We start from the raw sequence: 24624 nt of genomic DNA on the forward strand, positions 1-24624 counted from the left end.
AGCTTAAATGACATTTTGAACTACTACTTAGTATAATTCTTTTTTTTTTCAATAATTCTGTCTTACCTTTCTCCTTACTGAGGTTTGATTTGTGTCAACACAAGCACTTTTGCAAAAAAAGATTCTATTTACTTTCTTCCAAATACATGAATATACAAACAATGTACATTATGCATAGACAGTCGCTCATTAAACTACATAAAGAAATTTACACATTTTGGTGTTTATATCGTGAAGATTACAGTTACCTCTTCACAGAGGAGATAGTTCAATTTAAAGGTTTATTGCTCACTACTATTACTCATGCTTAAGTAGTGTAAATCTGAATTACAAATCTTAACATTACCAAGAAAATATGAAGCCTTACAGCCAATTATTAAATAATGTCTCAATTTTTACATCAACACACACACACAAAAGACAGACAATGCTAAGAGCAAACAAACACAGATGTTTCTTGAAAGATTGGTTTTATTAGGCTTGCAGTACCTATTATGACTGGGTAACTATGTCTGAATAACCTCGGGGAACATAAACTGTCCACTAAAGCTTATAGAATAGACTGAAAATTTTCAGCAATTATGAATTCATACAGTCTACATGTCCACTGAAAGGTGCTGCCAACTGTACCTTTTCTATAAATTAAGTCTCCCAAGTCAGAAAGGTGTTCCAAATTAGTGGAGAGAGGTACAACTTACAGTTTTTAATATTCCTGCACTTCAACGACCAGTAAGAATTTTTTTTTACTGCAGGCTTCCTTCTGTATCCAGAAGAGCGAAAGTGAGAAATCAGGGTGTGGATAGGTGTTTGGGGGGTGGGGTGGGTAAAGGAGGTTTCCACATGTGCCTCTGTTCACTGCCATGTTATGAGGAAGTAATTAAATTCCTGAGAGTATCTTAGATGTCTTCAAGCATTTACTTTCTCCACTCACCAGAACGAATAGGTCACTTCCAATACTAGCTCTTCCTAATTGAGAAAAGTCAGTCTGGACCTGTTAACCATGGCCATAAACAGACAAAAAATGCAGTATTTCTGGACATGTAAAATATTCACTTGTGTGCCCAAATTAAAATGGGCCAGCACTTCAGAACAGGAAACTGTTTCCTCTTGACCCTCTCAGAAGTTTGGATGTCTTCCCAGAAACCAAGACAGGAGCAAGGCTTAGTTCTGTGCCTGAAAGACAGCTGCATTCATTTTATATAAGGCACTGAGAAGTGAGAAGACATCTGGATACAACCCTTTATAGGAATGCACAGGACAAACTGAGGAAGACACGTTGAACAGACGTAATAAACCGAGGTGGTGCCAGGTCCAGAAAGGGATCTAAGTTAATCAGATGCTCCAAAGAAATTTAACTCAGTAAGGCTGCACAATATGCAGGCTGTTGGGAAAGCTAACTTTAGGTATGCCAACAGATCTCATGGAAAGGCACAATCACTCACACAGCTTGGTACCAGGCGGTTCAAGCTGCCTCCTCCTCCTCTGCTAGAAGGGAATGGCTACAGCTCACTGAATTTTTCCCCCATGATGATCAGCTCTTTGTGCAACAAGAAAACAGAAGCATAGAGGAAACTAAAAAAACCCCACATTTACAGCCAACTAATTCAAAAATTAAATGGAATAATTCCAATAAAATTATAAAAAACTTTCTCTACACCAAGGCATGTGTGATTAAAAAATATCAACAAATAAGGCCTACAATGAATCTACTTCTGCAATCTTAATCCACATAATATTACATACTAGGCACTAGCCAAAATAGCTGCTGTTATTCTAATCCATTTTCTTGCTGAAGTGAAGAAGTACTGCTATGCACATATGTCCTTAATAAATCTGGAAATTAATTTCAGCCCTCACATTATTTGCAATTAGTGTCAAATTTTATAGTGCAAAGTGACCTTAAACACACACAGATATTTCAAGCATGATGAGGAAACTAACAATTTCTATCAGAAGCAATTTTATACCATTAGATAAATCTCAGTCAGAAATAGGACAGACACCATAGATCCTGCCATAGGCTAAAGGCATGACGTAGCTCCACTTCCTTCAATTTGTGTGATTAGGTTTTTTTGCCATATGCAGTATCTGCTAGATAATCTTACTTATTTCTTGCATGAGTATGAATGGATACTACAAGTAAGTGGCAAGCTTACACGTCTAATATGTGAAATAAATGGAAAATTATCATTGTTTAAAACAAACATATTCCTCCCAAACCAGAAAGGTGCATAAGCATCTATTCTGGATGCTATTCAAGAGAAGAGAATTGGTGCTTATTATCTGCCAGCAGATAATAAAGCAAGGGTAAGGAGTGAAAATTGATTGATATGTAATATTTTAATACTTAATTTATTATACTTAAACCTGAATGCACGTATTTTAAAAATCAATAATAGATGCTGTAGCAGCTGTATTTTTATATTTCTTCAACCTTATGGCTTATCTGATTCAACTAGGAAATATTAGACTAGCCTCCTTGTTTCACTGAAGGAGGTGTGTGGGCAGGAAGGGCTTCCCAGAACCGCACACAGCATGAGCAGGAAGGCAGAGGACAGGAACACTGTGGGTGTAAAAATGCAGGAAAGAAGAGAGAGATGCTTTAGAAAAGCTATGTGGACAGAACAAATACCATACAGTAGAGGACTTGCTTGATAGCTTGGTATTCTAGACAAGATTTGGAGCAGGGGGTGGCAAAAGAGGGGAAGACTGCAAGGCCATGAAGAAATACATGGTAAGAATTCCACCTGAAATCCCACTGACAACAAACAACAGGAGAAATGCAAGGCAGAATGTAGTAGTGCTGCAAATATGTTAAAATTGCAAATATTCTTGCCAGCTGCTGTTGTTATCATGAGAAGTAATCTTGTGTTAGGGTTTATTAATAGCAGCGTGCTTTGGAAGGGACTGCAATTTGTACTTGCAGAGCACTGTATCATGCAGATTCACACAGAGCAACAAAATGTGACCTGTTTAAGTATAGTACTAAGTCTACCTAAACACAGGATAAGGAGGAAAAAAATGAGGCTAAAAATGTACTAAAAATACCTTTGTAGCACCTCCTCTACTATTCTTTTTCAATTTTCAGAAGATTAAATTCTGTTGGTAGAGTATCCTTACAAAGAGAGTGGATTAGTGTCACCTACAGACTGCTGGCCTATGAGCCAAGCAACAATTTTCTGTTCCCAGCAGCTAACAACACATTATGTTTCTGTTCCTATTTTGTCATCTATCTTTCATCTCTACAAGCAGTAAGGTCTCTGTGCAGAGACAATTATTTGTAAATAAAGGCATGCTTTTTAAGCCCATATCTGCATATATAAACGGAGGCACCTAAATCATGAGGAAAGATCCCACTATACCATTTAAAGAGCAGTATGTTGCAGCCAGTTACCTTCATTATATGCTAGCTACATTATAAGCTGAAATATATGCTGACTACAGAAACCAGTTAAACACAATTTTAGAAATTCCACAGGAAGGCACACATATTAAAATATCTGGTCTCAAATTTACATATATTTACATATTGCAGATTCCTAAAGTAAGTCTTTTACCTACCTGAGTCTTCTACATAAACGTTGACTCTTTTTCACAATTAACAAATAAAAATCTATCTACCACCTTGCACACACAAAGCAATGTGGTGTGTACGAGCTTAATAAACTATCTGAAATAATGAACCACCTGAAACAAAGAGAAAGAAGCATGTTTTACTCGTTACAACACAAAACATGTGCTGTCTTTGTCGTATTATTATACTACCCCCTGTAAAACGAAAACATTTCCCTAGCTCACAAAGAAGTTTAACACATCAGCAATTACCAAGTGTTATGAGTTCCTTTGATGCTAAGTACAAAATAAGTTGGGTTAAAGAAGTATTGCTAAACTCCGGTAATTCATAAGGGAAAAACGTACATAGAAGAATACATTTAGACTTTTAGTGTCATTTATCTGTTTTAACACATTCTTTTTCTTTCCTCGCTTTATCGATCAGTTTACAGTCAGTGCATCTTTGGTGGTCTAGCTACATATTAGAATATGATCTAGAAGCACATGAAAAACTGGGCACACAAGTGTTCCAATGTTTTGCCTACTACTTCAAAACATAATAGCAAGGTTACTGAAAACAGACTTGCTGTATCGCCTTCTTGCATAGAATGAACTTTTTCATGAGACATATAATAACCAGCACTTCTCTTTCACAGACATGTACATTTGCAGCACATGAAAAATAAGAATTCAGTTTGCAATTAGGATCTGAATTTTTAACAAAATTCATTACCCTACTTCATGGATTGTATATTTTAAAATTAAAATAATGTCTATTTGAGAGGTAACTAGGGTATGATTTTTTCTGAAATGCAGTCAAACTGCACATGACTGCACAAATGACCTGCAATTATCTCAGTCCTCTTGCCAAGATGTCTTGCCATCAAACTGGTTACTCAAAAAGTATTTTTAAGGAATATAACGCATCAAAAATACACACTTCTTTGACTAAAATAAAGAAAACTAATAGAATATAGAAAGATTCTGCTGCTGTCCCTATGCAAAACTACGTTTTCAAACAATTTTATCATGAAATGAAGGTAAGTGTACCAGGAGCTGGAAAGAGGGCAAAGGAAGAGAGAGGAAAAATAGGCCCACTTTTAACAGAGGATGAATATCAATGAGAAGCTGTTGGGAGAAAGTAGAATTAGCAATCCAAAACCAGAAGAAGGACAACTGAGACAGAACAGAACAGAGCTGTGGGCAGAGTTTGGAAGAAAAACACAAGCCAAACAATGAAACTGGGAACGAGATGGGATCTCCAGTCTGAAGAGTGAACTATCGTAATTGGCAAAACCATCATTCCCTAACAGTAACGGTTCAGCACATAAGGAACAATAATCAATCAGTTGTGGTAAGTGGCAGAGAACTGAAAACAAAATGCTAATGATACAGGCCTGCTTATGAATTGTCTGGGCGTCATTCTAGTTAATTCAACTTCTACTCATAATCTGGGGAATGCCAGAACAAAGATTGCCAGTTAAAATTAATTTGCCCTCTTTGTGTCTCTGTACTATGAGACAGTCATGACATGGACAAGTGTTTTTTGCACACAAAGGATCCTTTCTCCATACATGAAAAAGACCTGTTCAGGAAATTAAAATTGCTTCATTTGTTGTAGAAGGACAGAAATGTTTACTTAGTGATACAAAAGACTACAAAAAGTGAAAAAAAGGAGATTCACAGTTAAGGCAATTAGGTTTCAAAGCAATAAATAAAGTATTTAATTACACATTTCATGAATTCCCCTCCAGTGATCAATCAGCAAAGAGGCAGCTGGGTCAGATTACGGCATCACCACTGATTTCCATTCCCCCTTTTCTTCTGCTGGATGCTATAGCCTCCACAGCTTGAGATGGTAAACCAGACAAACTTTCAGCAGGTAAAGAGCTTTACAAAGTCAATCGAGCATGTTTGAATAGCTCAATGTGACTAAAAATAAAGATTTCTAAAGACGTCTAAACAATCGGTCACAAAGGAGTAAAATTGCCCAGGCAGCCTTCCTCCTGACATATCCTGACTGCAGGATAGTCATAACACACTTCTAGCATCTGCACCCGCACATCAGACTGTTACAGACAGCACTACTCACTGCATAAGAAACTGAAGTTTTAAATGCATCAAAACAACAAAGAAAAACATTTTAGCTAGCATTAAATATAAATGAGTTTCTGATTGCTGCTTTTATCTTGGCCAAAAATTAGTAGAACAATTTAAATAGAATAATGTTTCTCAGAGTCAGTACAGCAACAAAGGATCGCTGAATATTCTGAAAAAGCAGCCTCTGGGAGTGCTGTGACATGCTGCAGTAGAGTTTTGGAGAACCAAAAGAATACCACCACCACCCCAAAAAAACCACAACAAACACGCCTCTACACCTCTCAAAAAAAAAAAAATAAAAGTAAGTTTGAGGCTGTCAGAGGTTGCCCAATTATTTTTAACCCACTAGAGCAGACTGGACTAGATAGGCACAGTTTAGCTAGCAATTTTCTTTCTTCTAGAGGACACAGGGAACAGCTGTTTGAACAGCAAACTAAGTGCTCCCCCCTACAAATGCCTATCTTAAGCCCAGAGCTTCTGTAACATCCCACAGATGGAAGGGGTAGACAGAAGCACACTTCTGCCTGTATCTAGTTCTATAGACATAAACACAGGCTACATCTGGCTCTATCCATGGGTCTGAGGTTAAAATAAACACAAACCAAAAATCAAAACCAACAGGTTGTGCCATGGCTTAGGAAACCTCTTGTATTCATAGCCTAGGAGATCACAGGGCACTTCAGCCAAGTTAGCTTCAACCACCCTACTTGGAGTCGACCAGATAATTTCATTTCTTTTACCTCATCTTTGATTCCTCTTTTATTCCCTCTCAAGTACAGTACAGAGCCAGCTGCTTTGCAAGCAAATTGAAAGATATAATTGCAGAAAGAAGGAAAAAAAGAAGGGTGACGAAGATAATTTTTAGACTGCTTCTGCTCCACATTGAGAAAATAAGTAATATATTGCTTTTCTTCACATCACAGGGGAAGACTTCATTTCCCCCTCTGATGGAAGATGAAGAGCATGGGAAAAGCAGACTCAGAGTGGAGACACTGCATATACTTTAAAAAGAAAAAAAAAGATAAATAGTTCATTATTCAAGATTATTTATCTTCTAAAGGGAACTACCCCCAGGCAGTGTTACACAAGACTTAGTCTTGCTCATTTCTGTAACTTTTCAGTGTTTCTTTCTTTCCACTCAAAACCATCTGCATTTTTCAGTTAACCGACGGTGCGCTCTGAAATCTCTACTTTACAACAATTCAGTGCTACTTTAAGCTGCTCAAAATGAAGATGCAAGTCAACAAGTCTCTCTCACGAATTCTCCAGCTTATCAGCACTTCTTAAAATTATATATTCAATATGATGTAATTGTTATACAGCAACCTCCAATTATCAGGAAAAGACACAGAAAACCAAAGAGGGGAGAAACCTATTTTTTAAGTAGAGCTTTTGAAATAGTTAAGAATTCTAACAGTTCAGAAGGAAAAAGATTTCTACTGTTAGAGGTTTACGAGCACTCTAAGGGAAAGATCACACAGTTAAGATACCAGTTTTACATCAACTGAACGTATTTACTATGGCAAACAAATCACAGGACCTGATGCTGGAACATACCTGACATGCGTGACTAAGTATGTTCAATGATCATTTGCAGTTACACCACCCTGAAGAACAAAATATCTCATACACCGAAATGTGTCTTAGTTGAGAAAGTATTCACTGCTTCTTTACAATACACTGCAAAACCTCCTTCAGTGCCTACAAAAGATATGTTAATGGCTAAAGAGAATCATGGCTATGCCTACAGTTTATGATACTGTATCAATGTTTTCCGTGACAGCTTTGAAGGACTACATACATTTATTGTGTAAGTACAGTGCTCTTTGAGCTATGCACTAAATTCACAAGTGCTCTGTAATACTATTTTTAACTGGATTCAGATTAGTAGTATTGCAGACAAGTGTTTTAATTACATGAGCAAACTGACAAAATGCATAAGGGCAGATTGTTAAATCCCATGACCATTTATAGTGTGCTTCTTGACAGAAGCCTGATATAACTAATGTAGCGGATGCAGAAGCTATGAACTGCCAGCTCTTGTTACGGAAGTATTTTTGCTCCCAAGGATCAGAGTACATATTTTAAAGATGTTTTGCTCGGTTTAGTGTACAATTAAGGAGAGGAAGAAATGAGTTCAAACAAGGAGAAGGTCAATAATCTTTAAGTCAGGTCAGTTTTCAATGGCCCAATCATATACTTGCCAGAAAAAAGTTGGTACTTACATATTACCAACTCAATAACTTAGCAGCAAACTCTAGCTCACATTCTAAAGCACATCTAGTTTAAGTCTGAACATGAAAGGCTGAATAATCCAATGCATTACTTATTAAAAGTATCATTTTTAAAAAAATAAATCTAAGTTGCATATTGGTGAAGACTGTGTCAGAACTCATATTTTACATGAAAATACGTTTTCATTTCTTGCTATGTTTAATAAAACTATAAAACTACATAACAAAAGTATTGATTCTCTCATCTGTTGATATCCGAAATTAGGTAGGGCTTTGTTTTGGTTTTAATATACAGAAATGAAAATGCAGATCTTAATGCAGCCTATGCGTGTTAGCATGGAAGGAACCCAATATGGCAATCGTTATGAGCTACATGCAGGCTTCAAGTGCTGCAAGGCATGAGACTAAAGGTGGAGCTCTGATCTCTTACACTATGAGCAGCCACTATATTGAGAATTAAGTTTGAGAAGACCAGATAAACTTAAGTAGACTGATGATAGCTTGGCTGACAAAACATACGTTTACAGCATTTCTTAATTTCCTCTTTAATCCTAATGCTAAAAGAAAGTTAGATGCTGACCAGCACCTTAAACCCTCCTAGACCTAAAACTTCTGAGTCATTAAACTGACTGCTTGAGCATGGTTTAGGACACAGGGCAACAGAGACAGATTGAGGTCATTTCAGAATGCAAAGTCTTCAGAGAACAGATTAATATTTTCATATTTGTGATAAGATGGTACATGACCACACTTCTCATTACAGAAAATAGACACATAAAACAGCAGCACTGAAGTTCAAACAGTATAACAAATTAACATAGCTACAAAACGACTTGTGAAATATGTACTGAAGTGGTATTATGCACTGTATATACTATGCTATATCCAAGACAAAGGAATTAAAAGTACCTAAACATATTCCAAATCCTTGTTTTCAACCAAACAGTTCTTAAAAACTAAAACATTTGAAAGCATGTCTGTTAAAATATGAAGACTTACTTTATCACATCCAACCTCATGAAATGTTCCTATTCAATGATCATACACAGGTATAGTATCTAATTTCAAAAAAACCCACTTTTCTGAAATACACATGATCCAATATTAGTCACGTGTGTATATATACGTTCTAATTTTTGCGTTGCTGCAGGTTGATATTACATTGATAGCTTTCAACACATGCCATGCACCTTTTACTTAGAAAGAAACATCCTCAGCTATTCAAAGTATCATGGTAAAAAGAAATCAAGTTTTCAAGGGCAATCTTGTCAAATTTAACTTTTGACTCTGATTTAACTAGCGCTATTAAAAAGGAGTATGTCGACATTCAAGGAAAGCCAGCACCTTTACAAAAGTTGAGCTAGATTTTAAAACTTGCATCAATAAATGGAAATAGTATTTAATCAGTAGGTATGGAAAACTCAAAGTAGCATTGAAAAGTGGTTATGATGAGCAAAGTTATTTATAATTTTACCAAGAAAATTATTCAAAGAGTAATAAAGGAGAAAAAATATTTTTTCTTTTAAGAGTATGAGCACAGGAGTATGCAAACTGAGTAACAAAATCATGTAAGTTAATCTGAAAATACTCTTTTTTTTTACTCATATAACATGCTTTAACAGTCACTTTATTCATATAGTTACTGAAGCTGTAGCATAAGACCCGTGACAGTTCATCAGGCTAGGATTGTCTATATATAAACTATATCTCAATGTCCACATAGTAACATGCTATTTTTATTTTCTGTAAGAGCAAAAATGTTACCTCCATTACTGAGTTACAAAAGTATTAGAACTATATTTTAAAAATTCTTACTAAAAACATTTGAATATTCGTTAGTTTAACATCTCTAAATTGTCTTCTTTAGTATCCAGCAACTTGTATGATGTGCCAATACAATACAGAACTGCATTCAACGGATTTTACTCCAAACTATGTACAGCACTTAAAAGAGTAAATAAAAGCAGAATACACATTTATGAATGCCCCTATTTTGTACACCATTTATTTTTACCTACATGGTTTACAACTATAAAAGAATCTCTGGCACGTCCTTTTGAACAAGTAATGCCTAAGACAACACATATGGATTATAATTAAATTAAAGCATAAGAATTATTGAAATAAATTACTTGAGGACTCCTCTATGGCACCCTGAGTGAGTAGATAATACAGATTCAAGTATTTCCACATGGAATTACTGCACCATGACAAAGCACTGAGCTACAAACAAGCCAAGTGATCAAAACTCAGGTTTTAAAAGCTTTTACACTTACCCGCCTACGGCAGAAGGGCAGGCCCTGTGCAATGATGCTTATGCTAAATATCTTCATCACTGTTTGGTGTGGTAGAGGTTCTTTGGTACTTTTAAGATCAACAGGAACCAAGCCATGGTTGACAGAAGTTTTCCCAGATTTGGACATTTTATCGTTGATACTTTGTCAAATCTACTAATAATGCAAGAACATTGCTAAAAAAATTGTTTCAAAACTTGGAAAAAAAACGTTTCAGACTGGTAATTCTGCTCCCCACAGCCTGCTCTGCCTTTGTCTCTCTACCTTCTCCTGCCAAGTGTCCTGGCCTGTCTGCTGCTCCGTGGAGTGCAAGCTATCCTAGTATAGACAGGAATTAAAACTACCAAGGGGCAGGCAGACTGCTCCTGCCAGTCAAACAGCTGGTGGACCTCCTCTGCCATGTCAGAAAAGCACTTCTCCAAAAAGGGATCCACAGACTGGGGGGGGGGGGGGGGGGGAAATGTATACATATATACCGTGGCTGCCAAGAGTTTTAACAGCCATAGCCACTTACGTCTGCACTTTAAAGGAAGAATTTTTTTTTTTTAATGAGTTGGCATTGTGCTTTCAGAAGGAGAATCCAAGGAGATTGAAACCTTCAGTCAGTAACAGTGTTAGTGCAGGATCGGCTCCACTATTATCCAGGCAGAATTCTTCTGACTGTCAATAAAATTTGACAAGTAGTGACTGAAAAAAGTGACCTGGACTTAGCCATTTCTCAACCACTGTCTCCAAAACCATAATGTATTGCACTAAGTCCAAAAGTTATAAAAAGGAAACAAGAAAAGAAAAAAGTTGGAGTCCTCTAAAAGGTATATACTTGCTCAAAATTTGCTCTTTTAATTGGCTATCATTGTATTTTCCCCTACACTGTGATTTTTAGCTCCTTCTTTCTAGCCCTCCCTACTTATGTACAGGTACCCCTTTTCCTGTTGCTATGGGGTAGCAGCACCTGGGGGGCTCTGGCTCTAGGGATGCAATGGTACTGGAACAGTACACCTTCCTTTTCAGGCCATCATGGGTTTGGGTATCAGTCTGCTCAAGCCTATCCATCACACTGATGGAAAGGAGAAGGGCTCTTCCTCCGAATGCAGCGTCCCCTGAAGGACATGGGAACAGATCTGCCTTCTCTTAGCAACAAACTTGACTGATGGCCTTTTTTCAATTTCTTAGTCCACTGAATGAAGCTATGACAGTGAAGTGTAATACTTGGATTATCTGCAATTGGTTTACTTCCATTTAAAATAATTTCTTGATAAAATTAGCTTTCCTACAACGTCTCCAGGTTCCCACAATTTCTTTCTGATCCCTATGCTTACATGTTTCTTAAATTCAAATTTTGAAAACCTTTTTGAGCAAAACTAAGTAGACAAAAGCCTGTGAAAACATCTTATGAAATCACTGATATGAAACGCAGAAAGCCATAAAAGCCCTTCTATGAACTGACTCAGTACAGTCCAAAACACAGTGAATAAATGACCATTAAGCAATCTTGCAAGCCCCTTTATGCACAACCTAGCAAAGATAATCACCTGTATAATTATGTGAAGGGAAAAGAGGGAGCACAGTAATGCTTTAATGTTTGAAGCACAACACTAACTTGACAAAAGACAGCACTAAAATATGCTTGGGTTAGCATCTCCACTTAGTCCTTTGTTTCTCCTTCAAGAAGCCAAGCTGTAAGCGTATCTCACATATATACGGGGCCTCCACTGATCAAATATTTCCTTGTTAAATGCTTTTTGGAAAAAGAAAAGGCAGACACCCACCCACTCACCCCCAAAATAAAAACAAACAAACAAACAAACCTATAAAAGTCCCTGACGTTTCCTGGAGTATACATACATTCCAGGAAGCATTCTCCTATAACAAAATCTCTCTCAGACAAACAGAAAATCTTTACTTCTTTATCAATATCGGATCCAGAAACCCAAGCACAGAATGCTGGGTGCCACAGTATTTTCATGCACTGTTTGTTTGGGTTTTTTTCTTTTCTACAATTCCTTTCAAACGCCATTCCACAGCATGCTTAGACATATTTGCTTCTAAAAGACTCTTCTTTATCCTTTATCCTATAAGCTCACCATTAGCCTGTACTCAACAGCAATATTGTTAGGTCACTGTTAATAGCTTCATTCTGAATTACTTGGTATTTTATACAACAAATATTAGGTTGAAAGACTTTGGAAAGGTGTCTTGGGAGCTCAGTTTCACTCAAAGAAGAAAACTTCACTGAAGTACTCCAAAGAGGAAGAAAGAGTAGTCTTTTGTTTCTACTTTGAATAACTAAAGTGAAGAACAGAACAAAAAACTCATAAGAGCTCAACTCGCATAACTCTATCAACGTATCATTCAAAAAGAAGCAACAGGTCAGTTTTCCATTTTTGATGTGCTAGTTGCTGTCTCAATTTCAACAAAGTGAGTTGTTCAGAAAAATGTATTCATATTAATACAATTTCAGTTTTGAATAGTATGTAACAACAACCAGATGTAGTATTTCTTACAATTCAAACTTCAGATTCTTGTTTAAATACTCAATATTTCATTTAATTGCAAAACGCTTGTGCATGTGTGTGTGTGTATTAAGAGAAACTGCTGGAATAAACTTAGTTTCAAAAGATTATTTAATTGTGTAATTGCTGAAAGGAGAATCTGATAGTGTGGCAGATCCTCATTTTAGTACCAGCCATTATTAGTTGATACCAGAGCCTCGTATCTTGCTACTCTACAGGTTTACTTCCCCTCTTTTATTTTAAATATTAACTCATAACTCAAGTGCAGAACAGGAAGATAACTTGGCCTATTTACAGATTTACACACAACTGGGGAGCAGACAAGACTGAAGTATGGAATTCTCCAAGCAATGCTCACAGCTCAAGTCTCCATTTGCAGGTTATGGTCATACCTCTGAAAAGACAAAATTCTGATTGTCAGCCCTTCTTTTCTGAATTAAGGTAAGAGTCCAAACAGCACATTAGTTTTTAACTTGGGAACTTCCAAAGTATCCCACAGGGACACATTTCTTGCTGAAAAAAGCATCATGTTCAAATTCAGTGTAGCTACCTTCCTGAGTGGGTAAACCCAAAGCTAAATAAGACTATTTTTGTCCCAGAAAAAATTGCAATACTAAATTTTACACTTTACCAATAAGGAAAGCTTATTGGTAAATAATGAAGCAATAAGGAAAAGCTTCAAGTTTTATCACCACTTATCTCCCCTCCTTTATCATCATCTCCTAGAAAACACATTTGTACTAGGAGCAGAGATACTGTTTGCCCAATTTTATTTCAGTATATCATCACTTCTTTTCAGTCTTAGATTTTCTACATATTACTGACTGTAGGAATTGTCTTACAGTAATGTTTTAAGACCCCAATTTACACTGGACAGCTATAAGCATTTACTAAGTGAAAGTCCTTGGGCTGAAAATATAACACAGTCTAATTTAAGCAGCAAGAGGGTGCAACAGGAAGACAAAAATGGACAGGGTTGGATAACTTAGAAGTCTCTACACATAGTAGATAACACTTATTTTTGTATTTATTACACATATAATTCTAATTTAAACTCTAAATGTAAAGTTGAAAGAGCTACTCTGCTGCTTTTTTATTTAAAAGTCTGTATTTTTTTATATTATACAGGGTGAGAACCAGTATGAACTTGTGAAACTATGAAAATTTGAGCTTTAATTCTTTGTAATACATTTTTCTGACATCCTATTTCTAAATAAGGTGAGGCTGACTACCAGTTATGCTCTTTTTAAGTGCCTGACTGTTATTTTAATGCGAATGTCACATCTGAAGCCAGATCACTTCATTTAGATACATAAAAGTACCTGAAAATTTAAGTTAGAAAATACTAGTTTGAGATGGTTGCGTGCTATTAACTGTAAACTTCAGAATTTGGAAGACTCCTGTTTCCTTTTTGGCCAGTCCAGTGAAGAGGCATCTGTTGAAAATTAAAGCACATAGTAAGCTGCAGTAGTTTTTACACCTTCCAGTCAGAGTAATTCAAAGTGATTCTGAAGCAGAGTTTTTTAGGAGCTGTTTACCATATAGCAAATGTTATGAAATTAACTAGCTCATTCAGTACACTTAACTCAGGAAGGCCACGGGTTTAAGACATGGATTTAAGAATTTATTCCAACTGTGAAAACCAGCTTACTCAAACTTTGCAGAATCTTCTCTTAGAGGTGACAATTGTTTTGCATTAACATCACTTGAAAAAAATAAACAAACTCATGGCATTTTGACATGGTGATGGAATAGTACAAGACCTAGAGAGATCTAAATGAGGTATTTGCAACTCCACACAGAAAGCAAAAGTCCAGTTTTTCCACAGTTCTTAACATTGGTGAACAGCTGCCCTCAAATGGAGAAAGCAGAGCACTGCAACATTTTAAAAGTCACCTTCTCAAAATGTTATTATTATATAATAGTACCATAATAATCCTTTGAATATATTTGATAATATACTTCCTAAATAACATTTTTAGTAAGCTCTGGTAGCTGTAGCATACAGCATGCACTATAAATTACATTACACACAAGCCTTATTGCTGCTTTGATATTCATGCTGTTACCCGCCCGTGAGTAAAAAGAGCAAGAACCATTTTGTTTAGCAAAGCAAAACAGTCTATACTATGATAGTAACTACTCTTATATAAAGACTGTGGTCTCAAGTTAATTTATGTGAGGGTTTTCTAGTACCAGTATAAAAATATTTCCCAAATGATATATTGCTCATTAGCTGCTTTGCATAGGCGAATGCCTAAATTGTATAGAAAAAAAGGCACTGCTGCACAAAACCAAGCGCAACTGTATTAGTGGTCCTGCACAGGAAAAAATATTGCTCTAAAGAGTCTCTATCATATCCAACTTTGCCCAACACAAAAATCTACATGTATGAGAAAACAATGACCCAGACCTCTGAAGAGGCTATGGAGGGAATCAATGGAAAGTGTCATTTTGATCTCACAAGATCAGAATTATCTAAAAACTGTGCACTTGCATAGTATGCAATAGGGGCAAAACTACTAGTAAAACATACAAACTGATGGCTTTCTCTGTGCTTTATGGAAAAAAAAAGCACAAGTGTAGACCTACTGTACCATGAGAAGCAGAACAAAGCCTGGCTCCAGGTGAAATCATCAAGCCACTCTGAATTGTGCTTGAAGCACACTACAACTTCTTCAAGGCCTTACAGTCCCAAAATGTCTGGGGACCTACATAGAAAAGTCATCCTGAACAATCCAGACATAGCCTTTATTTCAGGCTTATGCCTTAATACAAGTTTTGACTAATAAAAGGCTTTTATGATGTTAAGTAAGGAACAAATGTCAACTGAACCTGTTTACATAGTCAAAGGAAAACCCTATTCCACATGGATTAAATGATGTCTCACCAGCTGATGGTCACCCTGTAAATTCCTTCCCTAACAGACGCATTAATAACTCTCTCCTTTTCCTCCCTAGCTTAATTATCTTGTACAAATTTTTGCATAAACTTTATCTCTGTCAAATTGGTTGAAAATCAAGATATGCATGAACTCTGAAAAGGCAGAAAGACAACGACAGGCAGATGTCTCAACTGCACAAGCTTTGTTTTCTGTGGCAACAAAGCCTAAAAACATAGTGAAGAAGAAACCAGATTTTCTCCACTTGGACTCACTAAGGTGATACCTCCTAGTTATATAATTCAGTCTCTAAAATCATACTGAGGCATGGCCATCAGTGGCTACTGTGATGCAAGAAGTGGGCACCCAATACAAAAAAAAACTACTTCAAAATTATTTGCCATGAAAGGGCAAGAAAGAGATACGACATTCATTACTGCCATTGGAAAATGGGACAACTTGACACTTGTGTACTGAAAAAAAGGTAAAGGTTCAAACAAACTTAGATAAGGATGATGGTAAAGCTGCTGTTTGGCAAAATACTTCACACTCCACAAGAGCGCATTCCACAGAAATCTACTAGTAGAGGCCAAGGAACACATGAAATAACAAGTATATATCGGCAAAGGGGAAATCATCAGATAAACATACATACTAGACATTTTTCATACCTATGTGCATGCTTATATTTGTTTACACATCCTGGAATCTAAGTGTGAGTGCATGGAAAAATTACATTATACTCAAATTTTACCTACTGCATTTTAATACTCACATACAGCACTTAACTATGCTACCTTTGCCTGGGGAACCCAAGCAGTATGTCAGACTAACCAACAGCAAGGGTCAACTAGTTTCAGATTCTAATTCAGATCACCAATGCAAGTGAGTTTGAATTAGTCAGTAGAAAAAAAAAAAAAAGCAGATGTCCACTGGATCTGTTCAATCCCACAGCTCAGTTAGAATGAGACAAACAGGCCAGCTGGAGATCCTAGAAGCAAAAAGAAGAGTAGCACCTCCCCTTGTTACTCTGGCCATTTTATACCATATTCTTTCTTAAACTGGCTGTAGAACTTGTGAGCTTTGAAACAACTCCAGTAAATAGCATACCTGAAAAGCCTCCAATTTTGCTGTTGCAGAGTTACTTTTCCACTAGATTAGAAAATGTAAAGAGCTCACAAAGCTGCCAGATGCATGATGACACAAACACAAGACAAACAGCAGAAGTGTTTGGAAGTGGAGAACAGTCATGACCTCCATCTTTGGGCAACAATGAGCTGTTAGATCACAACTCTCTGTCCATGGAGCCTTTAACATACTGGCCCTGAAGAGACAGCAATGATGAAGGACTCTTAGGAACCTTAAGAAATACAGAATTTTGTCTCTAAAGAATGGAAAGGGAACATGCAGGTACACGCAGCTATAGGTGTCGGATCTGCCCTCAGTCAAGATGGCACTAGTACAAAAATAGGAAGACAGAACAAAGACAAATTACAAGAGCCCATTTGCAGAAGCTAACTTTTTGTAAGGTCACATTGAGCATTTACAAAAGCAACATACAGACTGTCTAGTAAACTGCATATTGGCAAGATTATAGAATATCAATACTAATGACGCTACCATATCTTTAAAACACACACTTAAGCATGCATATTTCAAACACATAATTCCTACCATATTTAGACATCACAGTAAGTGTACATAATCATTTGTAACCAGAGGCCTATATTAGTTGGCTCTACTCGAGAAGCCTCCTAACTTTATTTACTGTACTATGGGGCCTTGTTGCTTTGTCACTTTTATTTTTTTTAATCCATCTATAAAGCATGTGTCTTCATTTCTTCAATAAATGTTTCAGAAAGTATTCCAGGCATGTAAGAGAAATCCAGCTGCATCATCTTATGTTTTACAAATATTCCAGAAATGTCTGGCCAGTCCTCATTGGCTATAATATGACTTGCTGGATAAGCAAGTTTAACTCTTTGGTTTAGTCAGAGTTGCACCAGCTGTTAAAAAGAACTGCTCCAGCTGCTCTGCAGGAATTTATTTTCCAGCCATTTATTTATGCTGTTGTTGCACCTTTAAATAAAGCTGAGACAAGAATTAAGGAACTACAACAACAGGTAGAGAAGGCATGCAATATTTAATACTGGATTAAAATGCAAGTCAAATTCCCAGCTGAGGATAAGGCAGGGGAAAGGAAAGCAGGTGTTATTACTAAGGAGGCTGTTATTTATGAAAAACTAAGATAGGAAATAAAAAAAATATAGTTTTCCATGCAGTATTTCACCCTTTCTTATCACTGGTTCACCCCTCCATGTAAAATGCAAGACTTTCAATGAGATACTCTCTACTTGTACACATAAACAAACAAAACATAGCTAAAGCAGTATAAAAATATTTAAAACAATTATCAGTTGTGTCCAAAACGCACTGCCAAAAATTAGCTTTGGACTTAGAATTTTCTTCCTTTTTATATTTTAAATGGGAAAAGGAACAATCTCCAAAATGTCAGAAAGGGTGCCACAAATATTTCTACCACCGAACATATTCTTTTACCTTCTGCAGAGAAAAATTCTGTCCAGCATTTATAAAAAAATTATTCTTGTATAAAGCAAATTAGCTATGTTACCTATGACAAAATAAAAGGTCGAATAACGTATTACTTTTTTATGTTCGAAATAATATTGATATCAAGGTGTTTTGATACAAGATTGTGTTTTTCTTACTAGAACAGTAAAACACAAATAATAACAAATGCAACAACTGATTGTTACACTGGCATTCATTTGATAGCCCCAAATTAAGCTATATAATCCTTTTCAGCTGGTTAACAGCATAGTGCAAAGGGGTGTGAGGCTATTTATAAAGCTCAATATATGTGAAGTAAAGAATGCCTAGGCTGCAGAAAAAAGCAGGTAGTCTGTGGAAGGGCTGGCACTCTTGTTTGGTATGGTTGCCACCTTGACCTTTTATTTCTCTTTTTCACCATCACTTTTTTTTTTTCTTTTTAGAGGAAGGGGAAGCCTTGGCTGTATTTCTACTTAACAAGCACTAGCTTTCTCCCATTTATTCAAATATAAGCATTTTAAATAACAATTGGTATGTATTTCATAGAAATTGGCCTTTTGTATATGGACAACCAAATCCAGCTTTGAGTTTGCTGGCTGTCTGATACTCTCAACTCCAAACCTTGCCAGCAAAGAAATGCAGTGCAGCAGTACCATCATTCTGACTGGTACAGCATAGGAAGGGTTTCAGCAGTCTGTCCTCCAAAACAGAGAGACATGCGTACATGTAACACAGCATTTAGAATATACTTGACAATGGTTTAAACCAAAGCCAAAACTTGTGCAAATACTAGAATGCCTCTGAATATCAACTGAAAGTGTCACTGCTTTGGATGAAATCCAGCTTAAAGAGGAAGAACAACATTATTACATTTGGCAAGAATAACAAACAATTTCAAGTTTGATTTCTTCCATTTATCTGTGTCATTTGCAGTTTCTTTATTTCATTTTTTCTTATTCATATTAAGCGAACTATTTTCTGTGTGTTTTAGAAAACCTGACCAAGCAATCAGAACTGAAGGGGAAAAAAAGTGTTCATTATTCGTTGGCCTTTAGTTTTGTTCTAGGACTCAATATATTGGGTCAATAATGATCACAGCAGCTGCCATCCTTAAGGAGCACTCCATAATTTAAGTGAGAAGAACAAAAGGTCTCCTGCCCACTTCCAAATACAGATAACCAGTGGCTGAATGACATAATGCGATTCGCACTTACAGGAACTGCTGCTTGCATATTACTTAAAAGTAGTAATGACTTCTGATGATGAATAAGGTGGCATTTATCCCTTCTGGCAGTCTGTGGTGGTAGGTAGATCTTCCACTTCAGCAGAGGCATCACAGATTGAACAGATGCATTAAAATTTAATAAGCATTAACAGAATAATATTTCAAGACACAGCTGAAAAGCACAGCCACTGTCTTCCAAGACTGAATTACACTGAATATTACTAAAATTCACAATTCACTCCTTTCATATTATGCAATATATGGTCAGGTAGTAAAGCTGGTAGAAAACATCATTTCTTAGTTAGAACAAGCATAAAAAAAAAGTAATATTCTATAAAGAAATAGCTGGCATAGACCACCTTGAGTTGAGACAGAAATCTCTGCACTTTCTTAGTAATTGTGTCCTTCTTAGATCCTTTCTCTCTTCACAATTCTTGTTGTTACAAACTAAAGAAACAATATTTAAAATTAGCAAGAAGAGGAGAAAAGAAAAATAAGAGAGAAACAAGAACAGAAGAGAAGCCAAGAAGCAACATTTTCCACTAGTATTTAACTGATTATAATAGAGATTATCCATCTATGCACATGAACTCATAACTTTCATCTTCAAAATCTAAGTATCAATTAACTATACGTAACATAGCATCACAAGTTGTACTATAGGGAGTCAAGGCACATTAAGTTTAATAGAATTTTTTTTAACATAAAGCACATTTTACAGTAATTCAGTAAAGTCCTGAATTTGTTTGGCCAGGAGAGAAAGGGCAGAAATCTAGGAAAACTTGCTTGAAGTTGTAGTTCAGACAGTGCTTACATTAACTACACTACAGACAGAAAGGGAGAATTTGCTTACAACAAAGAACAGTTCATACAAATGCTAGCTCTAGGTTTTATAAGGATTTTGCTAGTAGAAATTTCACCAATAAGGAAAACTGTAAAATAGTCACATGCAACCTAAACAAAATATAATGGTAACCTAATAAATCTACACAAAATGCATGTTGCATCATTACCACACAAGCATAGCTTCATCACCAGACACCATATACTACCAAAGAGAAACAGATCATGTGTTAAAAATTGTCCTTTGTCAATCTACATTAGGTGCTGGCTGTTCAAACATTCTGTTGAGACAACAGTTTTAAATTTTAAGCATTCTGCCTGTTGAGAAATAATTAAACTAGCATAGAAATTGACATTGTCTTGTTTTCCTCCTTATATGCAAGAATTTGTAAAGATATGCAAATTCCTTTTCTGTGCAGTTTGCTGAATAGAAACATCTTCTGCAGATAATGATGTCTTCTACAAAAATAAAGATCATACTGCTATTCTGCCGATTACAGTCAGTGTGAAATACATCAGGAAAAAACAGCAGGTGTTAAGCGTAATTCTGGTCCTCAGATCACCTTCTGTTCCTCCAGCCCCCTAAGCTAATTTCAGAACTCATAATTTCAGAAGTATAAAACATTAGTGAATACAAGAAACGTACCAATCATAACTTATATTTTTAAAGATGCACTTCAAATTCAGAACCAAAAGGATATTTAGACACCATCCATTTGGGAAGGGGGTGGGGGTGTCAACAAAACCGAAAACTAACTCACCAGCCTAAGTCTTACTTTCTGCACACTTCGATTCAGCATTTGCATCAAGTTTTATAACCAGTAATAACAACTTCAGTTAAGCCCCAAAGGTGAAACAGCTTAAAACTCACACTTGGAGCAACAGCATCCACTGATAAAATGCTCAGTAAATACAGCTGTATCAGTACAGACAGGAGGTATCTGGGCTAACGATCACATCAGACAACAGCACCTGCCACAGTCAAGAACAACTTAAGGCACTAATGGAATAATTAAGTGGGGTACAGCTCTCAAATGTATTTGTTAGACAATCCACGTATCCCAACAAAGTGAGCATACTGAAAAGTATTGACAAGGACATTTTCACAATTTCTACTTCATAATGTTGTTGCCATGTAATTGGCAAGTCGAAATGGTATTACTGCGATATCTATTTTTTTTTTTAAATAGCTCATTTTCTTTCTGGAATTGTCCTTGCAAAAGTACAGCTAAACTTCTGCAAGCCTTGGGCAGCAAATGAAGCCACTACTTAACACAGTCCAGCAAAAGCCAAGCGAGTGAGGAGTGAACACTTCATTTTGAATGCTTTTCAAGGTAAGTGTTGGTATCGATGGTAAAGCAGCATGCTGCAGGTTAGTACAGATGGGAAAAAACCTTGCTACTTAGAGCAAAACTGAGAATCTGCATTCCTTCCATGGATGCTTTAATATTTAACAAACTACATCTTAATGATCATTGCATAACCTTTCCATGCTTGGAATCATTAGCAACTAAACTGTGTAGTATATAAATGAGAAAGAAGTCAAAGGTTAAGTGTTGATTGCGTGTGTGAATACTTCTAATGTTATTACAGTCCAATAGAAAAATAAGGCTCTGTATCAGAAGATAAAAATATCAGAACAGCAAAACTTGCTCCAAAATAACTAAACTGTCATGATAATGCAGATAATTCTGACAGACAGATGTAAAGATGGTTTACTGGCTGGAGGCCAGTGACAAGTGGAGTTCCCCAGGGCTCAGGGCTGGGTCCAGCCCTGTTCAATGTCTTTATCAATGACCTGGATGAAGGCATTGAGTGCACCCTTAGCAAGTTTGCGGATGACACTAAGCTGGGTGGAAGTGTTGATCTGCTGGAGGGTAGGGAGGCTCTGCAAAGGGATCTGAACAGGCTGGACCGCTGGGCTGAGTCAAATGGCATGAGGTTTAACAAGGCCAAGTGCCAAGTCCTGCACTTGGGGCACAACAACCCTATGCAGTGCTACAGACTAGGAGAAGTCTGTCTAGAAAGCTACCTGGAGGAGAGGGACCTGGGAGTGTTGGTTGACAACCGACTGAACATGAGCCGGCAGTGTGCCCAGGTGGCCAAGAAGGCCAATGGCATCTTGGCTTGTATCAGAAACGGTGTGACCAGCAGGCCCAGGGAGGTTATTCTCCTTCTGTACTCGGCACTGGTGAGACTGCATCTCAAATACTGTGTTCAGTTCTGGGCCCCTCACCACAAGAAGGATGTTGAGGCTCTGGAGCAAGTCCAGAGAAGAGCAACAAAGCTGGTGAAAGGGCTGGAGAACAGGCCTTATGAGGAACAGCTGAGAGAGCTGGGGTTGTTCAGCCTGGAGAAGAGGAGGCTGAGGGGAGACCTCATTGCTCTCTACAACTACCTGAAAGGAGGTTGTAGAGAGGAGGGTGCTGGCCTCTTCTCCCAAGTGACGGGGACAGGACAAGAGGGAATGGCCTCAAGCTCCGCCAGGGGAGATTTAGGCTGGACATTAGGAAAAAATTCTTCACAGAAAGGGTCATTGGGCACTGGAACAGGCTGCCCAGGGAGGTGGTTGATTCACTTTCCCTGGAGGTGTTTAAGGCACAGGTGGACGAGGTGCTAAGGGGCATAGTTTAGAGTGTTTGATAGGAATGGCTGGACTCGATGATCCGGTGGGTCTCTTCCAACCTGGTGATTCTATGATTCTATACTGTTTATCCAAAGTCACTGACTTACCTTGATTCATTCTATTTTAGTGCCACAGTTCAGAATAAACAATGGGGGAGAAAATTTGCCAGTTCCTAAGCGTGTAAAGAAAGTGATTTTGAAGAAACTAATTAAAAAGGAAAATCACATGGAGAAGGAAGAGGCAAATTTTCTTTTTTGCCCATGTATTGGGTTGTTTGTTGTTTGTGTGTTTTCTTCCCCCCCCCCCAATCAGAGAAATTCTTCATGTGTATCCTTTTTGACACAGCTTTAGCAAAATTATTAGCTTGTTTAAAAACTATTTAAAGCATTAAGGAGATGAAAGGCATGAAGAACCTACATACCTATGTGTGATCACCTATGTGTGATCCCTGCAAAAGTAAAGATGAAAAAAAAATCTTTTTGTTTTATTACTTTTTTGTCTTTTGTGCACTCAAGGCAAGGAACTGTATTCTTACTGCACAAGCCATCTGAAAACGTTTAGTATTTATTTTTTAAAGGAAATATTTCTATATCTTTTCACACACGGATAACAGGTTTCTTCACAAATAAATATTGAGTCCTTCTGTTCCAGTTGTATTTATTCCCTAGACTTTAAAAACATGCTTCAAGTTTTTACCTGCAGGAGTCAGAAAACCTTTTGCTAAGAAACACTGCATGATTTTTCGCAGGGCTGTAGCAAAGCAACAGCAGCTCCCTCTGCTGCTCAGAAAAGAACAATATTAACACATGCAGCTAAATCACCATCCCACCTGCACAAAATATTCCAACCTTCTCTCAATTGCATGTACTGCCTGTACACAAAACAAAACAATACTTCCGAGGTTCAGCATTTATCTAATCATCCTTTACTTCCCTCTATTTGAAGCTGTTAGACTATAACATTTTGAAAATAACAGCAGACTTTCATATAGGAGTCTCTCTTCTACTTCACATAAGCACTAACTCACCACTGCAGCATTAACTTTCTTTAGCATTAAAAAATTAATGCTATCCTTCCATATGAAAACAAAAATCACTAAAAAATAAATCCTTTATAACCTTGTGGCTCTACAGACCAGCTCAGACTAAGTACCTTGCTGTAAAGAATTCCGTCCCACTCTGCTCTGTGTGAGAGCTCCAAGCTAAATACGTGAGCACGGCTTTATATTTGCTTCAGAACTTGAGATAGGTATTTAAGCTCCAAGGTTCAGGCCTGTGTGTGGTCCTAGCTCCACTGAAGTCAGTCCAGATTATTTGCTCTTTCTCTCTCCTTCCTCAGCTCTACGGGGTCAACAGCCAACCAAGAAGAGGCACTCTTGGAATAGCACCATCACCTACACACGCACACTCAGTAACTTACAGGCAAACAGACAGTGGTACCTGGAATCAGAGGATGCTACAAGGTACTCCATTTTTACAAGATAATTAAGATGCTTCTCAGACTATGCCATTGTTGTAAGTAATAAATGTTATATATGAAAGGCATCTATTAAAAAACATCTTATTACCTTTGGTAATGAAGCAAATGCTCAAATATGACAACTGCTGAAGGCGTATCAAAGTGGGGATTTGGGTTGCAGAGCCAACTCTACGTCAACTTTCCACCTTCATTTTAGCCAATCTATTTTCTGGCTTTTAGGAAGCTCTGGATAACCAACAAAATCACCGTCACAGCCCACAATCCTGCAACAAGCAAATCCGCATTTGAAGAGGACACTAACTCAGA

The 24624-nt window shown here is 37.1% G+C and overlaps 1 protein-coding gene across 3 annotated transcripts in view; it reads right to left on the reverse strand.

The window, feature by feature from the left end:
• FBXW7 (F-box and WD repeat domain containing 7) overlaps positions 1-24624 on the reverse strand; it is a 185306-nt gene that overhangs the window by 72359 nt on the left and 88323 nt on the right. Inside the window, exon 1 of one of the 3 annotated variants that reach the window (XM_069855710.1) lies at positions 10163-10324. The exons of the other annotated variants lie outside the window; for them this stretch is intronic. Within the exon in view, the coding sequence (XP_069711811.1) occupies positions 10163-10309 (147 nt within the window). The 5' untranslated portion in view covers positions 10310-10324. Of the gene's footprint in view, positions 1-10162; positions 10325-24624 lie in introns of those variants that run through there. 3 annotated transcript variants of the gene reach the window in all.

Source organism: Phaenicophaeus curvirostris, chromosome 4 (assembly GCF_032191515.1).
Source record: "Phaenicophaeus curvirostris isolate KB17595 chromosome 4, BPBGC_Pcur_1.0, whole genome shotgun sequence".
NCBI classification, from domain to species: Eukaryota; Metazoa; Chordata; class Aves; order Cuculiformes; family Cuculidae; genus Phaenicophaeus; species Phaenicophaeus curvirostris.